The sequence below is a fragment of the Terrapene carolina genome, unplaced genomic scaffold (genome assembly GCF_002925995.2).
Source record: "Terrapene carolina triunguis isolate 2854851 unplaced genomic scaffold, T_m_triunguis-2.0 Scaffold93, whole genome shotgun sequence".
In the NCBI taxonomy this organism is placed as follows: Eukaryota; Metazoa; Chordata; order Testudines; family Emydidae; genus Terrapene; species Terrapene triunguis.
In genome coordinates this window covers 31,796,566-31,821,773 of record NW_020664444.1, presented here as the reverse complement: position 1 = coordinate 31,821,773, position 25,208 = coordinate 31,796,566, and the positions used below count along the sequence as shown (strand labels likewise).

The 25,208-nt window shown below is 50.1% G+C and overlaps 1 protein-coding gene across 1 annotated transcript in view; it reads right to left on the bottom strand.

Annotated features, from left to right (window-relative positions):
• Positions 1-1,842: 1,842 nt before the first annotated feature.
• Positions 1,843-25,208, bottom strand: part of TMEM8A (transmembrane protein 8A) — a 27,901-nt gene continuing 4,535 nt past the window's right edge. The window contains exons 3-11 of the mRNA XM_026650827.1: positions 24,270-24,535; positions 22,546-22,895; positions 13,531-13,624; positions 12,536-12,659; positions 10,427-10,563; positions 8,169-8,242; positions 6,617-6,763; positions 3,924-4,040; positions 1,843-3,214 (exon numbers count right to left, since the gene is read on the bottom strand). Coding sequence (XP_026506612.1) covers positions 2,918-3,214; positions 3,924-4,040; positions 6,617-6,763; positions 8,169-8,242; positions 10,427-10,563; positions 12,536-12,659; positions 13,531-13,624; positions 22,546-22,895; positions 24,270-24,535 — 1,606 coding nt within the window. The 3' untranslated portion in view covers positions 1,843-2,917. The remainder of the gene's footprint in view (positions 3,215-3,923; positions 4,041-6,616; positions 6,764-8,168; positions 8,243-10,426; positions 10,564-12,535; positions 12,660-13,530; positions 13,625-22,545; positions 22,896-24,269; positions 24,536-25,208) is intronic.

The window sequence follows — 25,208 nt, the reverse complement described above, 5'->3', positions numbered from 1 at the left end:
TTGACAAAATATTTATTTCTCCCAGTAAAATTATACAAGATAATTCTTTCCAATCATAGTGTTGGGGATGAAGAGGAATAAGAGTAGCAAAATAATTACAGGGATTTACCCCCCTCACCCATCCCAAAGCTCAATGTGCTTCACAGCATTGAAAACTATATTAAAAAGGCATAAATTAGAGTATTATTGCTCCATCTAGTTAATACGCAGCATCCCAGCTGCAAATGCAGCATTCTATGTATGAAAGAGTTGCAAACAATGTATTACAATCCTCTAAGGCCAAGTGCTCAGCTTACAACTAATTAGTAACAACTGAAGGGAAAGTGCTAAAAACTGGCGATTAAGTTATAGGAATCCCAGAGTGTTTGAAATCCTGCTCCAATGAGGTACAAAATTACTAACGAGAGCCTTGGTACAGGAAGTGAAAGGAACAATAAGACAGAGACCCAAGCCTATAGCAGAATAACAAAGGCCGGTGGATTTGGGACATTATATCTCAATATAAAAATCCTGTCTTCATGTTGCTTGGAACAACTAAAGTCAGACTACCACAACACTTAGTGTTACCACTCAGCATCTTCCATACAAATTCACATTACCTGTAGCATGGAGTGAAGAGATACAAGTGTTTCTAAACAACCTGCAATAGCCATAACCATTTTTTTCCTTCCATCAGTGGCTTTTTCATCTAGGTACAATGAGTGTTATTCGCTCATCTGTATGTCTGTTTGAAAAAATTAATTTGTAAAGAAATATGGCAACCAATGTGAAGTTCTCGTCGCTGCTTCTACTCCAGGAGCAAGATGCAGGTCAACTCAGCTTGCAGGTCTTCCCCAGATTTACCTGCACCAAATCCAGCCCAGGTCCCCTGAAGAGAGTTTGTTGGAACTTTAAGTTAGCTGGTGGCTGGATTAGTTGCTAGAGAAGGGTAAAGTTTGAGACTGTAAGCAGCTGGCAAAATGCTGGGCTATTTTTCAAAAGCCAAATAATCTTACCCAGAGAAAGTGCCCTTAATTAACAGCTCTTACTCTCTTCCGTTCTCCCAACCACATGTTTTAAACAGAGCCTTCGCTGTCTTCCTCTACAGCTGATCATCGTGAAGGAAGGATCCTTGATGTCAAATAGCAGTCAGACTCCATATCGTATACAGGAAATATACAACACTCTACTCACATCAGACCAAAGTATGAAATAGTCAGCACCCTGAAGGAAAAGCCAGAAGTCACATATGTTGAACATCCACCAGGCCAGATGTTCAGGCACTGGCCTCCTTTTGCTTGACACAAATTGCACACAAATAGTTGCAGTTGCAATTTTGCCCCTGCAGTTTAGTTTGCTGAGGTGTCTGATCCCCTGGTTGGTACATACACTTTGACATCGGCATGATCAGGGCTGTCCCTAGCTATTTTGGTGCTTGCGGGGGGGGAGGGGGGCAGGGGGGCTGTGTGGGGCCCTAGGCCTCCGTGGGCGGGGGGGGCGAGGGGGGTTGGCCACCTTCTGCGGGAAGTGGAGTGACCTGGCCCCAGCCTGCTCTGCTCCCCTGGCTCCCAGCCTTGGGGGGAGGGGGGAACTGCCCCCCAGCACTCGCCGGCGGCGCGGCTGGGAGCCAGGGGAGCGGAGCAGGCTGGGGCCGGGTTGCTCTACTTACCGGTGAGTGCAGGCCTGACTGCTTCTGGAGTCCTCAGGGGAGTGGGGCTGGGGCAGGACAGGGGCGGGAAGAGGCGGGGCTGGGGCAGGGAAGGGGCCCTGCGGAAGAGCCGGAGCAGGGGCTAGAGCAGCACGCAGCTGCTCTAGCAGTACACAGCTAGAGCAGTACACAGCTGCGTACTTTGCGTATGGGTAAGGACGGCCCTGGACATGATCTCAGCTGTGGATGCAAATAATTCAACCTGTGGAAAGGGAGGCCTAGTTAAGGCCAGGTTGAAAATTTGTCCTGCCATGTTCAACAAGACACAGCTATCCAATACATGGGACGTCACAGTCTCATTCTGCCCCCTCCTCATAAGACAGACACCCTATCCAGGACTCACCTACGTTCTCTCAACTACCTACTGCAATCACAAGAACTGCTATAGCCGCCAAGACATTTAAACAAACTCCAGCAGCTGCTGACCTGACACTTGATAGAAACAGGAGTGAAAACAGTAGCCTGATCTGGGGTTTGGTTCTTGTTTCAGTGGCAGAATTTCCACGTCAGTTATTATTCCCCCAATGCAAAGCAGGATGTGAAGGACTCAAACCCTTGAGCATATTATGGAGATGGGCAAAGGGGCAGCTAATTCTAGAATACATGGGCACAGTGTGCCTCTATTTCCATAGTTTTGCTTTGGGATGGGCAGCCCACCACACCCCTGCAGCTCCCCAGTAACGCCAAGATGAGACAGACATGCCTTGCTGAAGGAGGCCACCGGCTCCAGCTAATACACAGCTGGGGTAGTTGCCCTTTCCATGGCAAAGGGAGGTGAGATCACAGGAACTCCTAGTGGAAACAAAGCCAGGCACCATCCTGGAGCCCTCTGCGAGGAGTTGGCATCTAGAGAGGAGCTCTGGTGCCAGAGCCCTCACTATGGTAGGTAACAGCGAGCCCCAGACCAGCTGCCATGGCCGGAAGGAATGGAGCTCTCGGCTTTTTGGTGGCACGTGGATGCAGGCTATTCCTTTCTTTATAAAAAACACTAGAAGCCTCTCCCTATCCTGTGGAGGGGTGCGGGGACTCCTTGTCACCATTTTCCCCAGAGGCAGAGGCCCAGCATCTGCACAGTCAAACCTGCTCCTGCCATTGTGCTGCCCTGGCTAGCCAGCAAAAGCATTACTGAGTTCTGAGCATGCACAGGTGGCAGTTCTCACTCGTCTGGAGAAGAGGGGCCCAAGCAAGTCCTCCATCCCACTGGCCTGTGGCCCTGCATGCCAGCCCGACTCAGGTCACCGCATAGAGCTCCTCGCGGTCATTTTTGCATATCTGATAGCGACAGATGAGCTTCTGTGACCAGGCCCAGGGATTCTTATGCTTGTCACGAGGCGGGAGTAGGAAAGCCACACTGCTGGCCACCAGGATGTGCCAGATGCTGTGCGTGTAGTAGTAGTTGTCATTGGTTTCCATGAATGCATACACCGAGATGGCGACGAAAGCCAAGATGATCCCTGGAATGAGGTAGAAAACCCAGCGCTTCCATGAGGTGGGGTAGCAATGGCGGCGCTTCACTCCGTGGTAAACCTAAAGGCACAATACCAGAGAAGGGTTATAGCAGCACAGACCCACCTCTTCTGTGGGGACCAGCAGACGCTCACACTGGTACCTGGGGATCCAGCCAGGAGGGGAACAAAGTGATAACTAAGAGGTCTGCACCTCCCAGCAAGAGAGGTCACTTGTACCATTTCAGTCCTGAGGAAGGAAGCTTAGAGTCTGCCCCAGCATGATGCAATGCCTGGACCTGTCTATTTTGTATTCAAGGCCCAAAATACCTTCAGTTAATAGAACAACCAAGTTACACATTTAAACACGTGGAGTTAGGCAATGCCCAAGTCACAGTCGCTGTACCTTTAAAGGCCCAGAGCACATATGTAACCAGCAATCACAGTTTGGCCATGAGACGTGCCGGCGAGTTAGAGCTGCCAGAGCAGCTGGGCCAGGCCAGGCTGAGATTGGTAACCTGGGAATTCCTCAGTTAACTTGTGGGAACAAGTTAAGGAAGAGACAGAAGTTGAAAGCACCTAAGCCTTCCCCTTTACCAGGGTCAGTGCATCCCCAGGTCACCCTGATCCATGGGTGGAGGGGAGGCTGCCTGAGTCCTGCTCATCGGGGCAGTCAGGGATCTCATCCCACTCAGCCACTGTGGCAGCTCCTCCCAGCTTCCACCTTGTTAAAAACATGTTTCTGAAAGCAGTAACAAATGGAGCACAGCCCCAGCCCAGCAGTCACTTACCCATGCCATGATCATGATGATGAGAGCAAAAAGACAGGGGCCCATCATGTTCCAAATCCCTCTGCGGTCCAGCTGCAGGGACATGGCAATTAACAGGGTCCCCAGCACAAAGAGAACCTAAGCAAGACAAGAGGACAACACTGACATCAAGAACGTACCTACCAGACTACCTTGCAGTGCTGTGCAGCACACTGTAGTCACTTGGCTCCTGTGGCTGCCAATGTCCTAACTCAAATGCAGGGTCCCTGGAAGGGAGAATCCTGCAGAGAGGCGCCGGAATCTGGATGGGATACAACAGCGCAGCATAAAAAATGCCACCTGGACAGACGCGCCACACTCGCCCCGCCAATGTGGCTCTGGAACAGCAGGTTCAGTGCTGAGCACTCCGTGATGCTGAGAAACTGGAGAGGGTCAGAGAAGAGCAACAGAAAAGCTCTTTGGGGCAGGGACGGTCTTGGTGTTGTGTTTTTACACAGCAGGCCCTGGCCCAGGCTGGGCTCCACAGTGCTTCCCCAACACAAATAGTCGGGAAGCTGCAGGAGCCAAGTTCTGAGGAGAGATTAGTTTGGCTCAGTGAAGGCGAATAAAGGAGACGCGTGATGGTCTACAGCTAACTGAAGGGGGATGGCACAAAGGGGCTAGGGGGAACGGATCCAGTTGGGAGGGGAAGTTTCGGCTGAATGTATTGCAGCAGCACACAGGTAGGGTGACCAGACAGGAAGTGTGAAAAATCGGGACGGGGGTGGGGGGTAATAGGAGAAGATCCAAAAATCGGGACTGTCCCTATAAAATCAGGACATATGGTCACCCTACACACAGGCCCTAGTCAGGCTCTGGGTGCTGCACAAACACAGAATATAACACAGGCTTTGCCCCAAAGAACTCGTTCTCTAATTTGACACATGGAGAAATGACACCGCCGAGGGGTTAAGTGGCCAGTGAGCCTGAGACACTGGGCCTGCCTGAGGTCCCGAGCCCCCTCAGCCCCATCTGCACCCAGCAGGGCAAAGGCGCTCTGGCTCTGAGTCAGGCCAAGTATCTCACACCGGGCACGTAAAACCCTGGGCCACTTTGGAACATGCCTTGGCCCAGGTCACGCAGCCCGTCAGCAGCAGAGTCAGGACCAGAACCCAGCTCTCCTACCCCCCAACCCTTTGCTTTCACCACAGCCCAGCTTTCCGCTCTGGGGCTAGCAGGAAAAGAAATGGTTAAGAAGCCAGTCTCAGTCAGTTGTGACAAGCAACTTCCTGCACCGCAGGTCTCAGCCTCGACATTCCCCTGGGTTCTTCAGTTAAAACTGATCTCTGAAGGACAAGGGCAGGAGGAAACTTGCCCTCTCCCTACTCTGCTAGTTGGGTGGGTGTCAGGATAGGAATCACAATGGTCCTGATGGGTCAGTACCATTCACAGACTGCCCAGGGTTTGCAGTCCTAACTTAGCCACACATTCAGTTGCACATTCATTCACCGAGTCACTGCTGCATGGAGAATTTGTTTGGAAGTTGAATTAAAATCCCTTCAGCCATTTTAGAAAAGTGTTTTTTTAAATGGATGAAAAAATGCCATTTTCCCACTTCAGAAGACAGATCCCGGGTCTGGTTCTTTGCTTGCAGAGGCCGGGTGGTTCCACCAACACGTGGGCTGGAGGGGTTAAACTGAGCAGGCGTGTTAGCCTCTCCCAGTTTAACCCAGCTGAGCGAGAAGGCAGGCAGTACCCGAGCGCAGACCTGCCTAACCCTATCAGCCCTTGCCTTTCTGCATGCTCACAATGTGGATATTTGAGTAATCAATCATTAGGCCCCGCCCTACTGAAATGAATGGGGCAATTCATCCGTCTCAGAGCTATTGCTTCAGGGTCTGCAGGGAGCCTGAGACCAGGGGCTGAGAGGGCGGTGAACTCCTATTCATCTCTAGGAGTTTGACTCAAACCAGCTCTGGAGGGCCCGATACTGGCGCAGCTGAGGACTCTGTGTGGGGACTCCGTTTTCCACCACCCCAGCACAGCTCTGCTTGGGTAGCACTGGCAGGGCCCCCACACAGACAGACTCCAGCCTGCCTGAGCCATGGTCAAGGAATGGGGAGGCCCAGTCTCCCCAAAGAGAAGTAGCAGCTGTCCCCATTAGCCCAGCAGATGGCTCATGCAGGGTGGTAGGGCCATAGGGGACCGGCACCCCGAGTGGGGCTGTGCCAAGGGCCCTGGGTTGCCTTAACAGACATCAAGCCAAATACCAAGGACATTCAGAGCTTTTACACTTATACCAGTTAGTTATGGAAATAGGGCTCTCTCAAAATCTCCTAGGAATTTAAATGCAAAAGGCCAAGCCCACAACACTGATACAGGGTACAGACTGCATGGCCCAGTGCTCAGGAAGCCAGGAAATGCCAGTGTTGCAGTTAACATGCAGCCGTAGTGCTTGTCTGTATTAAAAATGTTGCACTGGCTTTTAAACTAAACTGATCTTGTGAAACAGATTCCCTTTTCTATAGGGCTGGCCTTTGAATCAAATGTACACATTACAGGAGAACCCTTCCTTGTGCGATAACGGGAATGGAGAGTCTACGGCTGTAGGAGATGGGTTGGACTGGCCGGTAGACTGTGGAATTAAGAGCAGAATAACAGCCGTTGTGCTGATCCTTGAGTGTTTCATGTTGCAGGGTGACTGGTGCTTTGTGTAGCGAATGCCTGTTACTCACATATTTTAAGATTTTCTTCACTCGGGCCATACACAGGATCGTCACCCAAATGGCGACTACGGAGCCCAGGAAGTCGCAGTACTGCAGAGTGTCGTAATCCATGATGCACATCACAGCAACTCCTGGCTGGTCACACGCGTGGTAGAACTAGAGGCAGGGAACAAGAAGAGCCCAGTGCAGCAGAAGGCCGACATGCTCGCATGGCCAAGCTCCTTTTTGGACGGAGTTGGTAGACAAATACAAAAGGCTCAGCCCTGGAGCTACGAGTACCTGCAGGGAGGGTCTCCTGGTGCCTTGTTGCAGGCACGGAGAGTATCTGCTTTTGAACTGTATTTGTTGGTGACAGGCCTGCCAAGGGCTGAGGGGAAGGAAACGTTGGTTTCTCAACAGACTCAGCAGCCCATCTGCAAGTGCCTGGGACAGATCAGCCTCACGTGACATCCCTATTCACGTCCCCGAGATCTTGCCAAGGGTTCCCCGGCTGAGAGGGGAAAGGGAGCACCTGATGTTTCTAGTGTAAAATTGCTGCAAAGCAAACAGGTTTTGAAGGCAGTGGCAGTTTTGCTCTGCAGTTCACCCATAGGGCCCAAGAATCGGGCGGAGGGAGGGGAGGCTGGGCAATTTTGTTCTTTGGAGACTGCTCTGTTTCAAGTCATAGTAGCAGCACCCCACACCCTCATTCCCCTTCTGCAGACCTCCTTGCTACTCTGCTCAGTCATCACTAATGCCTGCCCTTCGCCTCCTTGCAGAGATTCAGTTGCCTCATTGGCTTGATGGGTTCCCTGCACTCAGTGCGGGAGGAACTAGGAACAGCACTGGGTGTATTCCCCAGGGCTCCCGTCCCAATCTGCTGTGGGGGAGTGGAGGGGCTGTTCTGGTACTAGACGTGTCATACTTTAGATATGATCCCTTATGATCCCTCTCATGGGCTAAGTGGAAGGTCCAGGCTCCAGGCCATATCCCAGCTAGCCAAGGCAGAGTGTGAGCTTTCACTGAGCGCACTGTGGCTGCCTACCCCCCTGGCCTGCATGGTCCATGTCTGCCGCAGGCCCTACAGAGGGGTGCACCCAGTCATAGAGAGAATCGATCTCACTGGGAGACAGGGTAATTAACACACAAGACAAGCACCCCACTCCCGCAAAGCTCTCCCATGGTTCCCATTGATCAGGCTCCGGCTGGGACGCTAACATGACATTGGAAGGAGGCAGGCTGATGAGGATGTTTTTCATGCCAAGTTTCGGATGGAGCGGCAGCCCTGTCAGGTTCACCAGCACGGGCAAAGGGTTCACATGGGGCCGGGCATGTGTGTTTTAATGGGTCTGTTCTCCACTGGAGGTGCCCGGCTGATGGCAGTGAGCGTTCCCAAGAACTGTGGGGGCTATAGGTAGAGAGCACCCTCCTGCTAAGCCTCTTCCTCTCAGGTACAGAGAAGCGGGCTACAGGAGCAGTCAATTTGAGGGTGGGGGTAGTGGAGTGGTTATAGCCTCTGGGGAGGGCCCAACACCTCACACCAACTTGCTGCTGGGTGGCAGAGCGAACAGACATGACTTACCGTGGAGAAGAACATGGTGTACGTGTAAACAGAGGCCTCCACCAGGTAGTAGCGATACAGAGCAACTGCAATGGCTGGCAGGAACATGAGGTTACTGAGCGTGAGAAGAAGGGTGGCCAGATTCTGTGTGCCGACAGACTGGGCTTTAGTGTTATCAGTGCAGCTCCATCCGCCCCAACCTGGCACACAGCAGAGGGAGGTTACAATGGCACGTCTCCAGGGCTTCCATAACATGCCAACAGCTGTCCAAGGATTCCCTAGCAAAGGCGCACACAATCCATCCCCACATGTGACAAATTCCACATCCCTCTCAATCTCTTCTCTCCATATCCTGTGGGTGACCAAATGCACTTGCTGCATTAGCCATCTGCCTATTCCCCTGCTCCTGCAACCCCAGGCTCTGTTGCAGCAGCTTAGCTTGGCAGGGAATGGGGCAGACTGCACCTTTGGGAAGGATTCCTGTGCTGGGGTCACAGTGATTCCAATAGGTAATGTGCATCGGCTGGTCAAATCCACAGTAACAAGAGACAAATGGACACTACACCCCTTCCTGCTCCTGGTGCTTAGCCAAGGGTCCCAGGTAACATGGCTCCAACTGCCCATCTGAAACCTTTAGCCAGTGACACTCCTGCTATCAGCACACAGTGATGCGCTAGCCCCGGGAGGGGTGCGGTCTCCAATTTACACTGGCACTGGCCCAGACCCCAAAGCCTGGGGAACATCCCAACAGAGCCTAACCCTTATTTTGGAGAGATTTCCATACTGCTCCTGTACAGTGGGAGCTATCAGCTGTCGATGGGCTGCACAGGGTCTGTCAATCCCTCCTGGAGGTCAGGGCTCTCTCTATCTCCAGGGTGACTCAACAGGCATTCCCTACTTGCTAAGTGATTTTTCAGACACGGTGATCAGTGGCTTGGGGCATGATGCCCTCCAGTGGGTGGGGGCTCAAAAGGGGAGATTTCTACAAAGCCAGAGAACCAGGATTGAAAACCAACGCCACAGTTTACAGAGGAGGCTGCGTTCTCGCTCTAGGGCCACATGGCTGCAGCCAGATAGACAGGAAGCAACTGGCTGGAATTTGAAGACAGCCAGGAGTTTTGGGCAAATTTCTCCTCTGTGTCTGTGAGGAGCTTACGATTTTCTCAAGTTTGTGCAAAGCTGGAAGGATATGTTAAGTAATTACTGTGAAACCCCAGACTGCAGTGGGTTGGCCAGCCACTTGCTCTGAGCCATTGAGAGTCCCAGGTCCAAGAGTGCGGGTTAGTTTTGATTGGATGCCAATTCTGTTGATTGACTGGATGGGTGTTGCTCTCCAGAACAGGTTTGTAGGGTGAATGTTCAGTTAGGAATTGCAGAGCTCATGCCAACACTCTCCAGTATTCATTGGCCTTGCTAGGACACTCGTGGAAAGGTCCAAGAAGTGCAAAATGCTGGGTTTGATGTGCCTGCATGTTTTCAGAAAAGACTTGGAGGGGTTCACCCAGCTCTGCAATTTAGGAGGAAAGTCTAGAAGTCCATCTGTGAATTCTAAGTGCTGACCTCATCATAATACAATGAATAGTGTAGAGTAGGTAGGACCTAACCATGTCTCAGGAACTGGGCTAAGGTCTACAGGGACATAGCTCTATCCCATCCACACTGTAACTCTTAGACATGTTGCAAGAGTCAGGGAACAGGCACCCCCCGATGGCTGCATGGGGCCTAACACATACAGGCAACCAGCCAAGTCATCCTGCATCTTCCTTGGGCTATTTTCTATTTGATTCAGACTCATGGCTTGCAAAGCCAAGAAACATGTAGGAGCACTTTGTGGATCACTGCATTCCTAAGGGTGAGAGGCCTTTGTCTCACTGCCAGTAGCCTGGCCCAGGAGTGCCTGCATTGCTGTCCTTTAGTGATGCCACTGGAAGATCACGGTCTTGGAGCTACTTTCATAAGGAAGGGGAAGTTGGGCCCAGAGCAGCAAGCGCTGCAGCCAGAGGGCCCTTCCCCAGATGTTCCAAGCTGGAGGTGGCTGTGGCCACTGCAGGTGGGCTATTCCAGTGCTCCTCACTAGCACGGGGGTCTCTGAGCATTGCCTGTGCAGGGGCTGCATGGGGTGCTGTGGTTTCACCCTACACTCTCCAGCTCTTGGAGCCCCTGGATTCCACTGCCTGCACATCAGAGTCCCTACACAGGAAAGGGGAAGTTTTGCCTCAGGGTGGACATGCAGGCCTGCCGGAAGGCTAGCCCAGGCTCCGGAAAGAGAGGGGACTCACCAGCTTTACAGCTGCAGCCGGCATAGAGGTAGCCATGTCTTCTCAGAAGACTGCACTGTCCATATGTCCCACAGTCGTCAAAGCAGGGGCTGAGGTATGTGGAGACGGTCACTTTGGCTTTCGCTTTGTTACATTCTCTGCAGCCAGAGGAGATTTGACTGTCAGATGAGCCTGAATGTGCAGAAGCACCTGCTGCCAACAGAACGCACTTTGATCCCCTCCCCCGGGTAATCAAGGGCTAGTACACAGTTTGGAGCCCCTCCCTGCACTGGGGCCAGGAGATCCTGGGGCTGATGTCACCCCGGCAGTCCCCCCGTTCAGTGTGCTGGGCTCCCTGTGCTGCGCTGCCAGCGACCTGATCTCCACTGGTAGACTTGCCCCTCTCCAGGGGCTGGAGGAATGCTGCGGACAGCGGGCACCTCTCTGGGGAGCCAACCCTTCCCCTGCTGCATGCTACGGAGCAGCCATAACGGTACCAAAGTGGTGTGCCAAGGCCTCCAGAGCTTCATGGACCACAGTGATAAACGGGTGTGGGGAGGGTGTTTGTGGGGGCTCCTCAGAACTAGCAGGTTAGAGAAACCTCCCCCCAGGTATCATGGAAGAGCCTGACCCCGCCAGCTGGCCTGTCCCTCCTGCCCCCCCTGCCCAGGGGCCCCAATGCAGGACCAAACCCAGAGTATTTTTGAGGGCTCTGGACAGTCTCCTCTGAAATGTCTCTGAGGAGGATGCTGCCACCCAGCCCCCGGCAGCATGTGAGATGGATGTAAACATTCCAGCACGGCCCCAACCCAGATACCTCCCACCTCAAACCACCTCCTGTTGTCACCCACAGAAGCACAGTGGGAGTGGGAGTGGGAGGGGCACGGAGCACTCGGAGTGAGGGTGGAGGGCATCCCATGGGGGTTTCTCTTCCATTGCCATAGACATGGGACATGTGGGAGGGTTCTGGCCTGGCTGATGCTTAGTGACCTGCTCACTGGCCCGAATGGGTTCTTGAGTACCTTGGCCAAAGCGTTTAAATACGGATTCAGGCCCCCAGGTTTGGACACCTGTATGGATGGGACCTGGGCTGGCAGGAGGTTCCAGCCAGGAGCTGTGAACATGGAAACTTGGTTGCAGGCCCCCAAGTTTGGGCATCTTGGCCTCGGTTCCTCTTGAACCATGCTCACCCTTATTTGTTTCACACAGAATACTTTGCTGTTGGCCAGAGAGAAGGACCTGGCTAGGACACTGATTGCTGAATGGGGAGGAAGGGAGTTGATGAGGGCACAGCAGACCGACTGGTGAGCTGGCTGTATAGCAAAGGCACATGAGCTAGGTAGGGTGAATGCTACCCCAGGGTGATGAGCTCAGCTGCCTGGCTCCCATCCTGTCCATCTGGGTTGAGCGATTGCTTCCCATTAACCCCATTTCCCTTCACCACCTGCAGCCCCATCTCTTCAGTCTCATCCACTGCGGGATCAGCACCAGATCAGGTACATTTATACCAGAGCAGTGAATTAGCTGCATGTCCTGTGCAGATAGAGTTCAGCTGGCCAGAGAAAGCCACTGGACACCCTGAGGTCCACAGTCCTACCAGCTAGAAGAGTTAGTGCTCAGGGGCTGGGAGATGAGTTACCACTGAGGTGATGCAGCACAGCCAGCCACCTGGATAGGCCTCACAGAGCACCGTGAGCCACCCTGGGCCAGAGTTTATTTGATGGTGATTGGATATTCCTGGCCTGCAGCTGCACTGTCCGACTCTCAGTGAAGAGACAGTGACTTCAGCCTCTGCAGGTCTCAAACGATAGAGAAATGCTCTCAGCCTAAGGCTGCAGAGGCCCCTGTGGAGCTGTAGGACAGCAGTTTTACTTTCATTTACAGCATGGCCGTTTGCAGCACCTGTCGGGTGAAAGCCAGCCTCCACGGCCACTGGGCAGGCAAGAATGCAAGCCAGCACCAGCCTCCACCACTGCCTCCTCCAGGTGAGAGCAAAGGGGCTTCGTGCCAGTGGCTTCCTGCTGCCAGGTGTGCTGCCCCATGGCAGAGCACTAGGCAGCACAGTGGTGCAGTTTGTCTGTGTGGTGGCGTTTGTCAAGGGGAGCTCCTGGCCAGCCATCGCACACTCACCCCTGGCCCCGTGGGCAGATGAGCTGCAGGGAAAGGAACCAGTTGTCAGTCTCTGGGTAGGGAATAATCAGCGTTGCTTCTGTGGAGGACCCAGTCACGTTCAGAGGGTAGCCCTGGAAAAAAGCTTCAGAGAAAAAGGGTGTTTGCCATTAGTTACATGACATGGCTAAGAACTCCCAGGGGCTCTAGAGATCTGGCGGGTGGGAGAAGGGAAAGAGACAAGACCCATAGAAATACCAGGCTGAGACCAATCCCCTGAGCTGTGGAGCAGTCGGAGATACATACCCCAAATCAGCCTGATCTCTCCACAATTGGCCCTCCTGAGATCAGAGCACACCAGGGAGCCAGCCCTCATGACCAGGGATTAGGGGTAATAGGAAAAGCCCAGACCCTATACCTCAGCACTCTCCAAGCCTCCATCCCCACTAGGGACAGTGTCCAAAGATACCCACTGGTTCAGCTCCACTGGTCCTCGCAGCACTGGGAGCCCAGGTGAGGCTGGCCCGGGGCGTCTCTGCTGTATGACACCGTGTGATGTTACCCTGCTCACAGCAAGATGAGTAAGGGCTTAAATCACCACCAGCAGCCGGCTACTCACTGCACCAGCACTCCCACCACAGCTAACTCCCGTGGCGCTCAGTGCTCCGCAGTGTAAGCGGAATCTCGATGGTTCCCTCAGCTCCACTGAACAAGGTCCAGAGATCCCCAGCACAGCAACTACACCCATTCCGCCAGCAGGAGGCTGGGCAGCAGCAGTGGCAACAGCATCTCCCCCTTATCTCGCTAGCACAGGCAGCTTCTTCCACAGGGACCCTTTATAACCAGGGGGCAAGGTTTGGAGAGGATGGTTCAGGCTGAAACAGACCATCACTATCAAACAGGAGCTGAAGTGCTGCCAGGCTCCAGCACCAGCCATGAGACCATGCTGCCAGAACCCAAATGTTACACCAGGAATACAAGCAGAGCCCAGAGGTGGGTGCCAGCGATGCCCGTACCTGTGCTGCAGTTCTGTGTGGTATTGAGGGTCAGCACTGGAGAGGCAGCAGTCATGCACGCAAACACGCTAGCATTGCCTATGCTCAGGGAAGTCTGAGGAAATAAAACACACAAGATCTGAAAAAACATTAAGCTGACCCCTCCTCCTAAAGTTACTCTGCCCAACACACCACACATTTCCACCACCCCCTGCCTCATGCTGTTACCCAGCCCCTCCCCACAACATTTCCCAGCTATATCATTTCATACCTCCCCACATCCCCCAAACAGAGCATTTGGCATTGGGGATTGTAGAACAAACCCATCTGGCAACACTTCACTGCTCTCTGGGCAAGCCAGGCTGGGGCACAAGTAGTGACTCTACCAAAGAACTTATAGGCGAATGGCGGACACCAGTGATTTTGCTGACTTAATGTTCCCGCTCTACACACGTGCACATTGTACATCATTTGAAAGCTTATTATGTCTGCTTTAAGATGAGGTATAGTGTGGATCTGTCACGTGGTGCTGTTACCACAGAAACAGGGATGACATCATCAGCAAGTTAACATGACCACTTTGAAATATTTCCATTTGTTTCTGTTAGTTTAACGACTCTAGGTATCATTTCAAGACATAAAATTGGATTTCTTTGTGACTCAAAAGCCTCATAGCAATCCAAAGGGTAAAACAAAATCTAATACATTTCTACAGGTGTCATTGAAATGTAATAGCACTGGTGATATTTCTAGTCAACACTGCCATCTTGTTCATCATTACGATCTGTGTCGAGAGCACATGGGTTACTACAGTCTTCATTGCCTTGGCACATACACAGTTCTGTGCAAGGAAGATTGTGTGGACATAACTGATTGTGCCTGTAACAACAGATAAGAACAGCACAGATAAGGTCTTATAGAAGCTCAGATGCCACTGGGCCCTTGAAGAATACAGGAAGTAGTTCATCATCCGCATTTTTCCAGCCATGTTGCAATAGTGACCCAAAGCTGGTTTCCCTTTGTGTGAAGATATCCAAATCTTTGTTTGCCAAGATGCTCTTTTGACATGCTCTTCAAAACTGTCCACACATGGTGGGAATTTTGCCAGTGACTTGTCCTTTTTGATGGCTACACTGAGGCACAAGCAATTCAGGTTTCTGTGGGTCTTCTTTTCTCTCTCACTCTGGTCATAGAGCACTTCCTTGCTTTAGAAATACAGGCTTGTCCGTCACTCTTTCCCAATATGCCAAATTTTTGATGGGACTGAAGAAGCTATGAGTCCTACCAGAATCAAGTGCACCTCTCACAATTCTCTCCATTTGTTCTTCACCAACAACTGCTATTTTCAGTAGAGACTGTTGTACATCTGATATGACATGCAGTCCAGTAGATATGTGGATAAGCACCCCTGGATGTGATTCAGGGTCAAATGGGTTTATCATATTGTTGCTGATGTGGTTGTCAAGAGCTGTAACATGCTTTTCATTCCTCTCTAGTGCAGACACAAGGACTTGTTAGGCCACTTCTTTCTCCTCACTGCTTTCGCATTTTCATTCAAGGTATGTCTTGTGAGGGTCTGTCTGACAAGAGCTGGCTTCTTTCTTGTCAGTCCTACAATCCCACTGCAGCCTTTTCAGTCTTTGATGACCATTTTCTCTGTTGCTATGTCACTCCAAATGCCCTTTTTTCATTGTGGCAAGTCCTTCTTTTACTTTCTCAATCTTACAGTGGAAGGTTCTCCTCGGGAGATTGATGCAAGTGTCCAGTAGAGTTGTTGATACACTTCTCTTCTTGTGTGTTTATCAAATGATCCTTTTGTATTCTCTACCAGTTTGGAAGCTATTGAGTTTGGCTGGATTTTTGGTGGCCAATGCTCTGTGGGATTAGCGACCCCAAGATGTTACAGTAGTGTCCAGGCTCGACGGCTTGAATGTGCAAAATCAAAGTTTTGCATGCAGACAAGCCAGCATTGGCATCTTGCTGTGTCAAGGGAGCATAGCAGGGATTTTGCGGTGTGATAGCTCCTGGTCTGATTGTATTGCTGGAGCAACTCCTGCGACTCTGTCATCCATCAGGGAGTGTGCTTTTCCCGGACACCTCGGGGAATGTTCTTCTTTCCTGCTACTTTCAGGAGCAACATTGTAGTCTGCTACCTTAAAGACAGTACGGATCCCTGAAATATGGCATGAGAAAATGGTAATTACCATTCCAAAGCCTAGAAAGCCCACTGATGAAGCAGGAAGCTATAGGCCAATTTCTCTACTATACATGACCTATAAACTTCTTGAACGTATCAGCCTCAAAAGAATATGCCCTTTTACTGAGCCAATTATTCCTGTTGAATAGGAAGGCTTCCAGCCAAAATGTGTTGTTGTGACCAAGTTCTGGCCATCACAACTCACACTGAGGATGGTGTAGTGGGGCGACTGCCCCACTCCTGAAGAACAGGGGATAAAAGCAGCCCTGGAGAGGACTGCAGCTGTGAAAAGCTAGGCTGACTGGGGAAGCAGCCACAGCTGGGGCCATGCCCCAATCAGGCCACAGCTGTCCTATAAAAGGGCTGTGAGCCAGGAGCTCAAGAAGACTCTCTCTCTAGCTCCTGAGAGAAAAGGACCGGGCTGCCTGGGAGCTGAGAAGGGTACCTGAGGTGGAGCAGTGCTGGGGAAGGGCAGAGGGAGCTGGGGAGCTCCAGCCTAGTAAAACCCCAGGCTGCAGGCCTTGTTAAAGGCCTACAAAAGGTACTGGGGCTGCAGAGGTGCAACCCAGAGATAGGCAGAGGTAGCTGGTCCAACCCCCCCCTTGCTGATGATGAGTGGTTTATAGACTGCAGTCGCCCCAGTGAGCGGGGGCTAGTGAGTGGGTGACTGACAGTAGCCACTGAGGCAAGGTGAGGATAGAGGGTTGGGGGTTCCCCTGGGTGGGGAGACCCAGATTGTGGGTTACTGCTAGGGGGCAGAACCCTGACGTAGAGGGGCACCAGGGTCCAGGAGGGACACAGGGGCCAGCGCAGGCGAGACACTGGCCTGAAGAGGGCACTCCATATGCTGGAGAGCTAATTTCCGGGACGACCAGCAGGAGGCGCCGCGCCGCTGAGTCATCACCCTACCACAGACGGCTATAAAAAAAAAATACTGGTGCAGTATTTGTCAACCTGTCGTCTGCGTATGATACTGTACGGATTAAAGGCCTGATGCTGAAACTTGCTAAAATTATATCTTGCTACCAAACACTTCACCTGCGGTGGACCATGCTGAGTAACAGATGCCTACAGGAGTAGCTGGGTAATAAGACCAGCTCACCCCGTACCATAAAAAACGGGCTACCACAAGGCTCTGTACTTGCTCCCACCCTTTTTACTATTTACATAAGTGACATGCCTCCAAAATTAGGATATGCAGATGATCTTGCCATGACAATCAAAGTATCAAACTTCCGTGACATGAGAAAGCATTAACTGAGGACCTCCAAACTATGGAACAATACTCCCAGAAATGGAGACTCATACCAAACCCTGGGAAAACAATAGTAAGCGCATTTCATCTTGATAATAGAAGTGCCAAAAACACACTGAAAGTAGGTTTCTGTGGTAAAAATGTGCGACATGACTACACTCCAACATATCGCCGAGTGAAACTCGACCACACCCTCACCTTCCATGATCATCTTGAGAAGGTAGCTGCAAAGGTAAAAACGAGAGCCAACATAATCCAGAAACTAGCAAGTACAACCTGGGATGCATCAGCATTTAGAAGATCTGCAATAGCACTTGTATATTCAGTAGCTGAATATTGTGCACTGATATGGAGCAGATGCAGCCACAGGCGACTTGTGGATACCCAGCTGAATACAGTGATGCGGTGCATCATGGGAACCCTTAAATCAACTCCAACATCATGGCTATCTGTTCTAACATCGCTCCCCCACCAATACGCTGAATTGCTGCGACATTCTGCAAAGCTCAGCGAATCCAAGAAAACAGACATCTTCCTATCCAACAAGACCTTGATAATGCCCTCTCACAACATCTTAAGTCCTGCAAGCCTTTCAGGGAATATTCATTTAGCCTCATGCAATCAGGCTACGGTCAAGAGGAGGCTTGGAAAGCAGATTGGGTTAAACTTTAAAAATAAGCACCTTGTGCCAAATCCCACGCAGAAGGTTCCTGGGTTTGACCTTCCATGGTCATCTTGGTCAACTCTGAACTGAATCCGAACCAATCATGGTATATGTGGACATCTAATGCACAAATGAAAAATCAAGGTCTCCCCAGCATGGGAGTATGGTTCCCCAAAACAGACCATCAAACATATCACTACCTACTGCCCAATTTATAAATATGAAGGAGGCATTATTGCAATAAATTCTGCTACTCCTGATGTAGCCATTTGGCTCGATCAACTTCAGGTGAAATTGTAGTTGCTGCTCTACACCAGCCACACGAAAGACGACGCCACACGAAAGACGACGACAACTCCTCCAAATTTCACTAAAAGAACCAGGAGTCTGGCACAAAGCAAATGCCAGATTCAAAGGCACTATGTACTTCTTCAGGGCCTGACTGCAGTAAAGGAACATGGTAGCATTGCACACTGTGTGTGAGCATAAGTGAAGTTTCCAATCATCCTCTCGCTCTGTACGGACATTCAGAAGTAGTATCTGTATAACCTGGAGAAAATGATCCCAGAATTTGAATGTAGGAGGCTTGGCATACTCCCTTATCTGATATGCCTCCAGTAGCGGTAGCATATGCTGAGTCACAGCATCATTTCTTTAACAACATGTTGTAAGGACTCAGTATCTTCAGACTCAAACACCTTTTGAGCATCAGCCAACATTTGCCAGACAAATGCTGGAACTACAGGAGTCCCTCTTCCTTGCTCACACCACTGAACAAATGAATCAAGTTCAGAGTACTCAGGACCTCAAATGCTAGAAGCAAGCCACATAGAGCATGATTGAATTGCTAACCAACAAGCATTTGAGCTGCAGTACAAGCTGCATATACATCAGAATCAACAAGAAGGTCTCACAATCCTGTGTTTCCCCAAAATTTCCCAGTACATGTACTAAAGCAGCACGGGGTGTGAAAAGCACCCAGAAAAATTACAGTGGTATCAAGTTCATTTGGGACAGTCCATTTCACTTGCTGAGCAACAGCATTCAGCTGCTGATCCATGGTCTGAATGGCATATTGCTGTCATTTCCTTACTTTTCAGCATTGTAGGATAGATTGTGGCCATGTCAGCTGGTTTGGCCTCCACAACAGGTATATATGAAACTACTGTGTAGGTGCTCTTTTTTGTTGCAAGCTTGTGGTTGAAACTAGGCCAAAATGGAACCACCTGAGTGTGAACAGCAGCAGGAGCAGCATCTGGTACTGGCAGGACATCACGAGGTAGTCATCTTAAAAGACACCAGGAGAGATCTCAGACAACGTTCATATGTAGGTGACAAGAGTTTATTTTCTCAAGTACTTTTTCATGGCAAGTTGGTTCTGGACGTATTCTAGGTTTTTCAAACACTGATTGCCCAGAGAGAGTAAGTGACTTTTCTTTCCTACACTTCAGTGATATTTCTTGTGATGCTGGACTACTTGTAGACTGGTCTTGAAATACCACTCTAGCCATTGAATGGAAGGTGTTCTTTCCATCAGTGGTCTCTACATTGATGTCTATATTATCATCTCCTCCATGGAGAAGCTTTCCACCAGCATGAAGTGGTATAAATTCATTTGGAATGAACATACCTGCCTTGAGTCTTTCTACTTCAGTTTTTGCAGCAGTAGTGATGAGCCAGCTGAGCTCATCATAACTGATGCAGAATCCAGGAATGTGTAATATGTCAATTAATTTGCAAGATCCAAACTCATGGTATAGCTGTGCAGCAAGGCTTACATGCAGTGGTGTGATAATTTTGGAACTGTTAAATACGATGCACTCTGCAATTGAGAGCTATCTTCTTTAAATGTCTTCTGAAGGATGATACCTCTTGCTGGCTGAATTATATGCCTCTTTATCTATCAATCAGCCAAAGGACAAACTCCTGCACCAATTGGAGCACAAAAGTAGCTGACCTCTGAACTACAATCATCTGACTTTGGATAATATTCCGAGGCTTTCATTTTGGCTATTTCAGACCGAAAGATTGAAGCAGCATTATATAAAACCACTTGTTCACTTGAAAGCTATTGATCAGGCTCATTCACTAGAAGAACATCCATAAAACATTTGGATGACTTAATTTCCTGTTTCAGATTACTAGCAGCTTGGATAGCATCAGCTAATGTTACTACGGTGCACAGAACAATGGTAGACTTGCCTTGTCCATGCTGTGAATGAAATGAAGTGCAGAACCATTGTGTTTTTTTTCTAATCTTGCCTGTAATTTGCTACTGGAACAGTTTACAGTTTCGACATCCGAAGTAAGTAGGGCTCTGCATCTTTGTAGCAGCTTGGAAAGAAAAAGAGCCTTCTTGTTAGACAATGATATTATGTACATCTCTTCAATCAGCTGATAAAATGAGATGACTGTATTGTTGCAGTGTAACTGGATAGTTTTGCTTTAAGAGTCACTTTACTCAAGTAGGAAGAAAGGTATATTGAGTGACAAACTGCATCCTTAGCAATGAAGTCTTCCACAGATATTCTTTGCAACATGTCACCATCTCTGCTTTGAAGTGTTGCCTCTCTTAGAATGGTTGCTCTCTCGTATGTTTCTATTTTATGAAGTTTCTTATCTTTTTCATGTGGTTTTCTCAAGCAAACAATGCAACAGGACCTGTCGCTGGAAGACGGGCTTGTTCCGATGGTTACAGACGCAGATGAACATGATGCTTTCTTATCAGCTTCAGAGTCTATTTTCTTTCCGGGGTTCAATACAACTCTGCTGGTGTGCCAAAACTGACTCGTGTCTGCATTTCTGAAAGCAACCCCTGTGATAAAGTATTGGCAGCAAATCCTCTACACTAGAAAACTCATGCAGAGGCCGCCAACACAATTACTCTCTCCTGGAGTCTGCTGCCAGCATCACAGAATTCTCTTCAGCACTGGTAGCTTTTGACAGTTTTGCATTCTTTTGATTTTCTTGAAATACAAAACATTTTTCAAAGTTTGCGGAGAGCCTTTTTCTCTTTGATGTAAACTTTAAGGGGCTTGTATTCTCTCTGTCTTTATATACTTAACTTCTCTGTAGAGGTAAAATTTCCAAAGCATATTGTTAGCATTCCCACCCCCACTACTACCACTTGTTATTTTGTACAAGTACACAAACTCGTGCTAAATTAAATCTATATATTAGTATCAAAATATACTTTTGTTCAGTGAGCACTTTGATTGAAGCCCAGTATGAAGTTGTGTATTGTCATCTCTAACACTAATAATGACCTGTGCATAAGCGCCACTGAATTAAAAAGCTAGTTTCTAGAATAGCGAGAACAGCTAGTACTGCATCTGTGGGCAATTACAAATTAAAACCTTCTATCAGGCAGATTACATGTTACATTGTATGCACAAAAGCTTATGAATGGAGAAGCATTACTTTAGGAATTCATGTATATTTATATCTACCCACTATGCAGTACAAACTATGGGCACGCAATCTACTGCTACTGGTGCACAACCCTCAGCGAGAGACTGATCCGGTTAGCAAATTTCAGCTGAAAATATAGAAAACTATTATAATCACTTGTGAGATACTTTGACAATTAAAAATATGGGATGTGAAAACATTTCATGTCAGCATATTGGAAAATATTGAGATTTGCTATTTTTGCCACATGCTAAACAGCTTCATCATTTCTGGAAAAAAAAATACTTGGCCATGCAACGCCAATAAAAATCCTTTAATATGTTCTCATTTGGTAGCTTTGACCAATAAACACCACATTACGGTGTTGTAATTAACAGTAAAAGCTGTAGTCAGTCATGTTGCAGTGTTTCTGGAACTGCAAACATTACCCTCATTTTGGGTACCACTGCTTCACCTCATCTACAGGCTTACGGAACCACTTGACAGCTCCCCATCATACCTCATCTAAATTTACTTAATAATAAATGATGTCTGTGTACAGAGGGTGGGTACATTAAACTCCAAAAATATGGCCCTTTTTGGAGAACTGCCACATGCCAACCAGTCATGGATCCCGGAGATTGCTCTCACCCCCAGTGCACCAGGGGAAGAGGTGAGACTAACCTGCTTGGAGCATTAGGAAGTTTTCTAGTCAGGTGCTGCTAGTAATACAGCATGCACTGCAGTGCATGTATTACATGCTCATTGAAAGGCTCACAAGTCGCTGCCCAAGTCATTCATCAACATATCAGGGTGAAGCTCCCCAGAAGGGGAACAGGGGGTAGATCTGACCTCCCAGCACAGGCTGTTCACTCTAGCGTATTGTTTTGCCAGATCACAGGCATGGAGAAATACATTTTAGTTGCCATCACTCAACAGAGAGGCTGTGACTTCCCAAGGTCCTGGCAGAGCAGGGACTTGAACCAAAATGTCTCAAGTCCCAGGCCAATGTCTTAACTATTGGACCATCCTTCCTCCCTTGCTAATGTGAGCAGCCCCCTGCTTCTCTCAGCTGTTTGGGAGGCTCTGCAACCTAGCATTTTCAGTGATGGCTGGGCGAGGGCTGTTGTGAAAGCTCAAGTTCATTCCCACTGCCTCTCCACAGGCTGGACTTTTCTGCTCTGCTGCGACTAAGAGACACTGACTAAATAACAGTTCTTGGCCCCCCAGTCAGGACACTTTTCTCCCCCGCAGATCCAGAGCCAGCCTGCAGGACATGCTAGATACAGAATGGCAGATCTGTAAAATTCTTTGTGACACTGAAAGATGAAAAGCAATGTATAGGGAGGTTCTCCCACGGCTCTGTAGCTCCACACCAACTCCCAGCCTCCCCAGGCCTGCCCCTGCAGCTCTGCTAGCACCTACACTCCCCAGACAGCTCACGAACAGTGTATATGCATGCATGGCAGGGCAACTATAGAGAGAAGATGCCAACACAAAGGTGACAGCTTACATGGGAGCACACTGTACCTCGTTCAGCAGCAGGTTCACCACCAGGGTGCCTCCACTGTCCATGCCAGTATTCAAGTTGAAGAGGAGAAGCGTGGGGAATTCAGAGTGGACAGGAATGCTGGGCCCATTTATAACTCTGAACCTCACAGAGGCAACGTCCAGGTCCTCACGGATGACGGGCTGATTCTGGAGGCAGAAGGTCCCTGGGTCGGATGCATTGTTTGCAGCACCCACTGCAGGTAGAGTGGTGTTCCCCAACATTCCCAGGGTGCTGGCATTGCGACCCCCGCCCAGGGCTGGAGTGCTCTGGCTCTGATTCAGGCTATTGTAGAAATTAAGGAAAGAATTGGTGCTCCCCGGCTTGCAAGCTGCAGAGCAACGAGGAAAGAAGGGAAGGTTAGCGTGACCGAGACCACCATGAGCATACCGCTCATTGGAACTGGAGGACTTTGCTTAGGGGGATGCTAGGCCTTCAGCTCATAGGACTGCCAAGCAAAGCCATTTGATCTTGAGGCCAGGACTGGAAACCAGGCCTCACCCCTCTAGGTGGCTGAGACTTGTAGGGGTGCACACACTAAGTGGGTACAGGGGGCGTGGGCCCCCGCACTAACTGCTGCCACATGAGAATGGGGCACTAGCGCTAGTCGTCTCACAACTGTTCCATGTACACAAGGCACCAGAGCTTCCCACGGGCCTGGTGATGCTGCTGCACTGGGGGGTGGGGGTGGGGGTTAAATCTGCCTCAAGCCCAGTTACAGGACCAGGAATAAACCCCAAAGCGCGGGGGCACAATCTGAACTGTGACACTCAGTGCTCCACTGGCTTTGGCAGCAGGTCACCACAACCAGGTACTCACAGGGGCCAAAGTGCCCCATTACTGAGCTCAGCTCCTGCCTCCCCTCCCCAAAGCTCTGTCTTCTGCAGCAGCTAGAGACACTGCTTCCCTACAAGCACCTAGGATTATGCTCTTCTCTTGCCTCGAGAGCCCACCAGCTTCTGCAGAAGACAGAGCCCCCAGAGCCCTCTTATCAGGTGGAAGAAAAGAGTTTCTAAAAGCTAATTTGTTAAGAACTTTCCAAGGATCAGATAAACTCCCCAAAGTGAAACCCGGCTCTGAGAGCCAAACGAGTCTTGGGCACCCAATACATCAGTGGTCTGCCCCACATCGTTCAGAGACCAGGCTCATTGCAGAGCCGCCAAACAGCCAGCAGATGGTTATTGCCTCAGTGCTGGAGGGGAGAGGCTGCCTCTCTCACTGCAGTGCCCTGAGCTAGCCTCTGCCGCCCCAATGGCCTTTGAAGAAGTCTGTGGCTGAGAAACCCTGGGCTCTTTTGAATTCCCAACACAGGCCTCCTGCTCCGCCCAACAGAATCAGCTGTAAGCACACAGCAGGGAGGCCTCACAGCCAGTGGTCAATCATTTAACAAGCAGCAGCACACACAAGGCACAACTGGATCCCAGCCTCCTGGAAAGCTTGAATGGCCTAGCCATGCCAGGTAGCAGGGATACAGGGGACAGTGACCCACACGACTACGTCCAGTCACACGGTATAGGCTGCCCCTCTCAAGACATGGGGCTTGTCCCACCTCTGTTTCCCTCCTGCCCTCCCCCCCCCCCGTTTCCCCCTCTAGGAAGAGCACAGGAGCAAGCCAGCCTGTGCTGGTGAAAGCCCAGTGGAGACATGGCAGACTGATGTGCACACTGGCCCTTCCCCACATGGCTGGCAGCATCCAAGAGCACACCTGTGAAGAAGGCAATCATCTCAAAGGAGACGCTGGCATTGGCGGTGCCCAGATTCTCTGCCATGATCTGCAGCCACTTCTCCCATGGGGGCGAATGGAGGACCAGGCTGCAATCCGCTGTCCCCTTGCAGCTGAGGATTTTCTGGAAGGACTGCGGCAGCATGATGGAGCCCAGCATGACCCGGATGGCACACGCCTTTGTGCTGTTCACCACACAGCTCCGCAGTGTGAACTGCATCGTGGCAGTGTACTCAGGGATGAAGATCCTGCAGGAATGGGAGCCATCAACACCTCAACACCTGCCCTGAACACAAGCCAGCCTGCGGCACTAGGGGCGGAGAAGGTCCGTAGACCTAAAAAGTGAAACCCTCCCAGGGTGAGTCCAGAGGGGCTTTTGGAGCCCAGCACAAGGTCACTCTGGTTTGTATTGCTACAGTCTGTCCAGGATGGTGCATTGTAATGTGTAACTGTGTCTCTAAAAGCACCATGAAGGAGCTTGTCTTTCCCTTCCTTGAAGGAGTGGGGCCTCATTAAGGGTATGTCTACACTACAGGATTAATCCGAATTTAGATAATTCGAATTTGGGAAACAGGTTGTATAAATTCGATTGTGTGCGGCCACACTAAGCACATTAATTCGGTTTTTAACCACATTAATTCGGTGGTGTGCGGCCACACTACCCCATTACTTTAACCACAGTAATTCGGTGGTGTGCGGCCACACTAACCCTAATTCGAATTAACAAAATCGATTTAGGCGCTACTCCGCTCGTCGAGGTGGAGTACAGAAATCGATTTTAAGTGCCCTTTAATTCGAATTAACTGGCTCTGTAGTGTGGACGGGTGAAGGGTTAATTCGGATTAACGCAGCTAAATCCGAATTAAAGTCGTAGTGTAGACCAGGCCTTAGTACAAGACCCCCCCCCCCCCCCCCCCCCCC